The sequence below is a fragment of the Mesoplodon densirostris genome, chromosome 19 (genome assembly GCF_025265405.1).
Source record: "Mesoplodon densirostris isolate mMesDen1 chromosome 19, mMesDen1 primary haplotype, whole genome shotgun sequence".
NCBI lineage: Eukaryota > Metazoa > Chordata > Mammalia > Artiodactyla > Ziphiidae > Mesoplodon > Mesoplodon densirostris.
Window position 1 is genome coordinate 38,196,072 of NC_082679.1, and position 7,877 is coordinate 38,203,948.

The 7,877-nt window shown below is 54.4% G+C and overlaps 1 protein-coding gene across 2 annotated transcripts in view; it reads left to right on the plus strand.

Annotated features, from left to right (window-relative positions):
- Positions 1 to 7,333, plus strand: part of NLRC5 (NLR family CARD domain containing 5) — a 92,695-nt gene extending 85,362 nt beyond the window's left edge. The window contains exons 38-48 of one of the 2 annotated variants that reach the window (XM_060083225.1): positions 757 to 840; positions 2,054 to 2,137; positions 2,534 to 2,617; positions 2,904 to 2,987; positions 3,122 to 3,199; positions 3,909 to 3,992; positions 4,083 to 4,154; positions 4,451 to 4,534; positions 5,718 to 5,801; positions 6,174 to 6,257; positions 7,222 to 7,333. In XM_060083225.1, coding sequence (XP_059939208.1) covers positions 757 to 840; positions 2,054 to 2,137; positions 2,534 to 2,617; positions 2,904 to 2,987; positions 3,122 to 3,199; positions 3,909 to 3,992; positions 4,083 to 4,154; positions 4,451 to 4,534; positions 5,718 to 5,801; positions 6,174 to 6,257; positions 7,222 to 7,333 — 934 coding nt within the window. The remainder of the gene's footprint in view (positions 1 to 756; positions 841 to 2,053; positions 2,138 to 2,533; positions 2,618 to 2,903; positions 2,988 to 3,121; positions 3,200 to 3,908; positions 3,993 to 4,082; positions 4,155 to 4,450; positions 4,535 to 5,717; positions 5,802 to 6,173; positions 6,258 to 7,221) is intronic. The other variant, XM_060083226.1, reaches the window with a different exon arrangement.
- The last annotated feature ends 544 nt before the right edge of the window (positions 7,334 to 7,877 follow it).

A 7,877-nucleotide genomic window follows, 5' to 3' on the forward strand; every position in this document is an offset into this window, starting at 1 on the left:
AACTCCTCAGTTCTGGGCAAACCAGGATGGTTGTCACCTCTCGGTTCTACCTCAGTGTGTGAGCTTAGGCAAGGTACTTAACCTCTCTCTGTTTTCTTCCTCATCTTAACTCTGGGGATAATAGCTGGACCTATCCCCTCAGTGATTGTGAGGATTAAATGAGATCACACACATGAAACACTTAGAACAGAGCCTGGCACAGAATTCACACTCTACAAGTATTGGCTGCTCTTATTATTATCATTATTATTATTACTGTTATTATTATTATTCCTCTCTCCTGCCCAAGGTGGGGCCATAAGGAGCATGATCCATGGGTAACACATGGTTGGGCCCAGGAATGGGGATCCTACAGTCTTGGGTTCTGTTCCTGATGCTGCCACTTTCTGTGTGTGACTGCTGGGCCTCAGTGTGCCTCATCTGTAAAATGGGGATAGATAACTGTATATCATATCATCTCTAAATGGCCCTTAGTATGTGCTTGTATGTGGTCACTATGATTACTGATCAGTAGTCTGGGTCTAGTGTGATTCAGAATCTAGAACTGCTGCCTGGATGACTGTAATAATTCTTACAGAGAAAACGGCATTTGGATTTCGCAGTGCAGTTTTGTTTGTACAGTTTTGGGGGTTTTTTTACACTGTGTGGATGTAAGTGGCTGTCTTGGAGATCACTGGGCATTGCTGAGCACTCAAGGTCTGCGTCAGGGACCCAAGCCCAGCATGCCAAGTCTTCCTGTGGCCTCCTCTCCTCCAGCCTCAGCCACCTCCCACTGGGCGACTCTACCCTGGCTGCACTCACTCAAGGACTAAGCCACATGACCCTCCTGCAGAGCCTCTGGTGAGTGACCAGGTGACCCCATGGGAGTGAGTAGGAGGAGGTACTTCCAAGTTCTGCTGGGACCACCCATCTGGGGAAACACTGGGGCACCTCCCTGAGAACCCTCTGTGGCTCCTGTCCTCAGCACATTCCTTTAACCCTCCCAGGTCCGTGTCACAGCTCTTACCTTTTACTGTCACCAGCTTCCTCTGCGCTACACAAGTGACCTGAAGGAGCTGAGCCCAAGTCCTAGGACAACCCTTCATGTGCACAAATTCATCCTCTGTTCTTGTTCATGTTTCTGATTCACGGATGTGGGTTGCCTAGATGCTGCATTTCAAGCTCCCAGGTGATGCCAGTTCTGGGGGCCACAGACCACACTTTGTGTAGCGATGGTCTAGCCTCAGAGCTGATGACTGTGATATTCTGCCCTTGTACCCCTGGCCACTTGGAGAAACAAATAGCACATGTTCTTTTCATGTGATTTTTCAAAATATGAAATATTGTGACTCTAAACAAACCCAAGCAATGACACAAAGCATTGTTTTGTTTTTATCCAAGTCCCCGTCCCCCACTCTGGCAGGGTAGAGCGTGTAGGAGATGAGCTCAGAGAGTTTGGGGGACCAGGTCATTTCACCCCAAATTAATTTACCGAAAGACAGTTCCCTAAAAATTAATTTGCAAAACAAAAGGCAACAAAACAAACAACCCTCAGACTAATACCTCTGCATCAGCTGCTTTGTTTCATTTGTTTTTTCCCCCCATTCACAGAGGCAGGGTGTGGTCAAGTGCAGAAAAGACCATAAATAGACTGGGTTTAAGGAAAAGCCCACTATTTTTATAGATTAGAACAGGATGAGTTGTGAGAGACACGTGAAACTGACATTCAGCCGGGCTGGCCTGAAGATCCCTGACATAGGGGCACAGGCAAAGCCTGGCCAAACCAAAAAACTGTGGCCACTGCTCCAGGCCAATGGCTCTGGGCTTTCATTTCCACCTTGCCTGTGAGGCCCTGGGAGTCTTTGGCCCATCACGGCTCCTCCCTGGGCCTCGGAATTCTCCTCTGGATATTGGGTACAGTCTGCCCACCTTGCCCATCCCCCTCCCTCGGAAGTTTTGTGACTGACATATGAGTTCCTAGATGTGTAAAGCCTTTGCAAACTGTAGAGTTCTTAGCACTGCACTTGCAAATGCCTTTACTCCTGACTAAGGCTTCTTGGCCCTGCTTCTCCAGTCTGAGCAGGAGTGATATCGGTGACGTCGGCTGCTGCCGCCTTTCAAAGGCTCTCAGAGCTGCCGCCAGCTTGGAGGAGCTAGGGTGAATTGCCTGTCCCTCCCCCAGACCCAAGACAACTTTGGCAGGGGAAGATGACAGAAGCAAGGGGCTCCCTGAGGACACTCTTCACTTCCTAGTCTCGTCACCTTCACCCACTTATATACTGCATCACCCCAGACCCAGAACCTTGGGAAACCCAAAGATAGGATATGAGAGTGTTGATTGCAGCAAGAAGGATTTAGGTCAGACACCAGGGAGAACATCCTAAACAGAAGACAAGAGTTTGGAGTCCTCACCCAACATAGGGTGAGGGGACTTTATCCCTGTGGCTGAGGCCTTTCTCTAGACGTTGGCCTCCTCTTCTGGGATGAGGACACGGACAGGATGAGATGGGTGGCAGGCTGATGGCTGCAATTCCCCTGCTGTTCTCTCCCCAAGCTTGAGCCACAACCAGATTGGAGACACCGGTGCCCAGAACTTAGCTGCTGTCCTGCCGGGACTGCCTGAGCTCAGGAAGATAGAGTGAGTGGCCAGCCCTCCTGACGGGTCCTCAGCAACCACACCATGGTCCGGGGAGACTCTGGCTTCCCCCCCTAACCTCAGTGTCCAGGCCCTGGGGCTGGTTACCTCCTGGAACTGTTGATCTGGGGACCTTGAGCCAGCCCAGCCCCTGCTCCCCCCTGGGCCTCTCTGTCCCATCAGGCTGGGACAGTGTGTGGTGAGAGTGCTGTCTCTTAGGGCCCTAGCAGATGTGGTGGGGTTGGCGGGGGATGGGGGAGTCAAGGGTCTGATGTCTGCCCCTCCTCAGCCTCTCGGCGAATGGCATCGGCCCGGCAGGGGGAGCGCGGTTGGCGGAGTGTCTCCCGCTTTGTAGGCACCTACAGGAGCTGATGTGAGTGTCTGCCCGGGTGGCCTGCCCTCTGTGTCCCCACAGGCCACCTGGCCCTTGGGTCCCCCAGTGGGCACAGGGCAGGGGTCTGGAGCAGGCCAGCCTGGTGCTCAATTTCATCCCCTCTCCTCTTCCAGGCTTGGCTGCAACGCCCTGGGAGACCCCACAGCCCTGGGGCTGGCCAGGGGGCTGCCCCGGCACCTGAGGGTCCTGCAGTGAGTGGCCCCCTGCCCGCGGTGTGTGCAGGGCTAGCGGGAGGGGTTCCCCTGGGAGCACTAGGGGACCAAGGCCCCCCATCGGCTGAGCTGCCCTGCCTTAGGGGAAACTGTGGCGTGTGCTGGGGCTGGCTGCTCCTCCCCCGCCTGCTTCTCCCCTGCCTCTGGAGCCTGGGGCCGGGAGATCAGGAGACCCAGCCTCGTCCTGGCTCTGCCACCAGCCCCTTGTGGGCCCTTGGCCAAGCCCCTGCCCCTTCTGAGTATCAGTTTCCTTGTAGCTCAGCGTACCCTGTGAGCCAGTCTCCGAGGGTGAGTGAGGAAGTGTCAGCAAAGGGCCATGCAGGATAAAAGCGCCCTGCCACTTTACAGTTTATGTCCATGCTCTCATCTGAGCCCTGTGAGGCCAGGATTTCTACTTGCTCCGTTTTCCAGGCAAGGGAACTAAAGCCCGGAGAGGTGTGGAAATCTTACCCTATTAATACATCAAGGAGCCAGGCCTTGAACTTGGGATCTCAGACCCCAAAGCCAGGGCCCTGGATACCCACCCAGGTCCTATGTGGGTGGGGAGAGGGGTTAGGGTGGCAGTTACCCAGAGACTGTCTAAGGTCTGGCAGTGCAGCCTGAGACAAGGCTCAGGGTGGGGGGATCTAGCCCCCCCAGTTCCCATACCTGGTCCCCCAGGCTCCCCTCACCCCTTCCCTTTCCTCAGCCTGCCATCCAGCCATCTTGGCCCAGAGGGAGCACTGAGCCTGGGCCAGGCCCTGGATGGATGCCCACACATGGAAGAGATCAGGTGAGTAGAGGCCGCGGAGCCTGGGCAGGGGGCCAGGCCCGGAGGGTTGGTCTGGGGCTTCCTCTCACGGGTGTCTCCCCTGCCCTGCAGCTTGGCAGAGAACAACCTGGCCGGAGGGGTCCCACATTTCCGTCTGGGGCTCCCAGTGCTCCGGCAGATCGAGTAAGTAGCCTCCTCTGACTACCCGGGGAGCTGGGGTGCAGTAGGGGGCAGTCCTTCTCTGGCTGAGCCTGATACCTGGGAAGGCTTTTGAAGTGACAGAGGCCTCAGGTATGGGGGGAGCCTGGAACTAAGAAAAAGGGGGCGCTTTCCTAAGACTCCCAGCCTGCCCCAGCTGCTGGCCACTCTGCTCCCGCCTGCTGTGACTGCAGGGTGGGGAGAGGGGCACGAGGCTGAGGGCGCCCCTGACTCAGATACCTCCATCCCATCCCCTTCTCCATCTCCGTCTCCGTCTCCAGCCTGGTGTCGTGTGAGATTGACAACCAGACTGCCAAGCCCCTCACTGCCAGCTTCGTGCTCTGCCCGGCCCTGGAAGAAATCATGTGAGTGCTTGGGAGAGCCCTGAGCTGGGCAAAGCGGGCACCTGGGGGCCTGGTTCCTTCCTCCCTGGGGGTCTTCCCATCTTGTACAGGGAAGGTCATTCTTGCTCAAAGTTCCTCTCGAGGAAGTTTTAACACTTGAGCTGTGAGTGTTGTTTGTCTAAGCCATTCAGCCTTTCCTGCCTGTTTCCCCACCTGTGGAGGGTGAGAGGGGCAGTGGACCAGATGGAGATGGTTAGGACCATTTCCCGATTGTCCCTTTGGGAAGCGTCTGGATAGACTACCTCACCGGGTTTACGGAGCCTTGATTTACGAACCACCTGTTGGTAGTGAGGAGTGGCTGAAACCAGCAGGCCCCCCGACCTGCCCACTGGCCATGCCCACCTCCCTCTTGGCCATCAGAGGTGCTCGGACCTTGGAACCTGGCAGTACTGCCTGAGGGATAAACTAGATTGCCAGGACTAGCCTGGGACCCGGAGCATGGAGGAGGAAAATGGGATTTCCTTAAGTACAGGACACAAGGGATTACAAGACTTTAGGTTTGCATCCTAAAGATTTTAATTCTTCTCATTACTTTACACCAAAGAGAAAGTCTCAGATCAGGGCTAACTCACCAAACACTGGTGATTATCCCTTTTTAGCCAGCAGGGGGCAGACCACAGGGTTAGCGCCAGGGAAGGACACAGGTTCCAGCTAGAAGTTAATACTATCGTTTGCACTGTACTTATCCTTGTAACTACCTTCCACTTAGGGTCCTTAACACAAGTCTTTCACTGATAGTAGTGATAAATGTTTCCTAAGATCAGTTTCTTAAAGTGAAAAAAAAAAAGAGGGGACGGAGGACTGACTTAAAGAAAAATATGAAACAAATAATATAGGCGGTACATGGATGTAGCATGGAGGCACATGCACGGTGGAAGTTTGGATCATGATGTTTCCACAGACCTCGTGTTCTGAACTCTCAGGACAGCCAGCTCCTAAGCTGTCCGGGTTCTGAGGGATGACCAGCTCGGGAATGGGGCTGGGAGGTAGGAAGGAGCCTCCTGTGCCTTGTAAAGTCTTCAGGGAGGGCACGCAGGACCCCGTGGCACTCCCCCATCCCCGTGGCCCCCAGCCCTCCCCACCTGCCCCCTGTCTCTACCCTCACTGCTCTCCTGCCAGTGACATTGGCACCCCTACCCTGCAGGCTGTCCTGGAATCTGCTCGGGGATGAGGCAGCTGCTGAACTGGCCCGGGTCCTGCCGCGGATGGGCCGGCTGAAGAGAATGGAGTATGAGGGGCACATCCGGGGAAGCCAGAACGGGGTGGGGAGGGCCAAAGCCAGGGGGGGACCTGTGTCCTGGGGAAAGCCAAGAGGCCACTGGGTCAGGGCCCTGACTCCCAGGAAGCCCTCCTGGACTTGCTCACTCCTGTCCACTCCAAGCCCCTGTCAAGCTTAGCTCTCCCTGGGTCCCGGACTTCAGCCTTCCCGCTGCACTGCTGAATGTTGAGCTCTCTAAACACATGTGTGGGGAGCCTTTGTTCCCCCCCGCCCAACTTGGCACAGGGAAGGGACGCAGGGAATCACCCCTCCGGCCGCCTCCTCCCCATCTCCCCATCTCACGTCAGTCTCTTTCCCCTTCCTCCGCCATCCATCGGGAAGTCTGGAGAAGAATCGGATCACAGCTTCTGGAGCCTGGCTCCTGGCTGAAGGGCTGGCGCAGGGCTCTGGCATCCAAGTCATTCGGTAACAGGACTTGCAGGGGCAGGGATGGTTGGGGCTGGGGTGAGCACACCAACCTCTACAATGTAAAAGCACCTCCTGTAGGAGAAGGCAGGACCTGGGTCGGGAATTATCAAAGGAGGCTTGGACCGCACCATCAGGGATTTGGCAGCAAGCAGACCTGGATCAGATCCCAGCTCTGCCCGTTGCCGATGGCGTAACTTTGCATCAGTAACTCAACCTCTCTGAACCTCAGTTTCCTCCTTTGTAAAATGGAGGTAGTGATAGTATCTACCCCAGAGAGGTGTTCTGCAGAGTAAACGATTATATAAAGCGCTGAGCGCAATGCCGGGCACATAGTAAGCACTTAAAATGGTGGCTATCATCAGGGCCACCACATACAGTTGTATAGGTGGTGCACTGAACTTCAGGGTGTTGCCTCTAAGGGACACCCCTCACATAGCAGACGTGTTAGGTTTCTAGTAGTGGTGAAGTGCCTCGCTCTATAAAACAATATATTATGACAATTTCAGACGATGGAAGTAAAGCGTCTTAAAGAAGGGGAGCTTTTTCCTTATTTGTCCAATGTGTCCTATGAGCATGGCCTGGGGAAGAAGCTAGCTCCCGGGGAAGAAGATTGAGTGGAGGGGACTTCCCTGGTGATCCAGTGGTTAAGACTCCACGCTTCCTCTAAAGAGGGCATGGGTTCGATCCCCGGTCAGGGAACTAAGATCCTGCATGCCGTGCTTCGCAGCCAAAAAAAAAAAAAAGATTGAGTGGAAGAAGTCTGGGTGGGCATGGGGGATACCATCTCCCTAAGGTAGCCATGCTGGCCTAATACCTGCTGCTGCCTGCCAGGTAACTCTGGAAACAGCTCTTACCCTTTGGGGCCTTGGTTTCCCCATCTGTAGGTAGGACAGAGGACAGAGACAAGACAATAAGTGAGCAGCTCCCGGTGCTGAGAAGAGTCTGTCTCTGTGCCCCACAGCCTCTGGAATAACCCCATCCCCCCGGACACGGCCCAGCGTCTGCAGAGCCAGGAGCCCAGGCTGGACTTTGCTTTCTTCGACCACCATCCACAGGTTCCTCATGGCACTTGATGGCCCCTCAAGACCTTTTGAATCCAGCCGAGTGATGCCAACTTCCACCCACCAGGATAAAGGACTCAGGAAAAGAGCTTCAGCTGGCTGTCCCTGTACCCTGCCCCATGAGGGAGAGACACATTTTTTTCTGCAACAGTCTTCGGGGAGGACTTTTTTGGCAAGAAAGAGCCTAGTATAGCCAATAGCCTACCCTACATCCCATGGGACATGCATGACCTGTCAGAAACATGTAACACAATGAGCATGTCATGGTGTGATGCATGACACAGAAGGTCACACGTGACAGCATTCCATGTGACATTGCATGAAACCTGCAGTGTGGCCTGTGGGTTAATGTCATGGGTCTTAGCACTACATGTGATTGGTGGTCCATATATAAGACATGGCAGATGTCCACGTCATGTGCCATGTGGCTGGCCAGATGCCCTCAGGCAGGTCCAAGATCTAATTTATTACTTTTTTAAACCATGTGTGTATTTATAAATTGCATTTCCAGAGCAGCTAGGCCAGAAAATTTCCAGAGCAGCCAGGGATTTAGCCA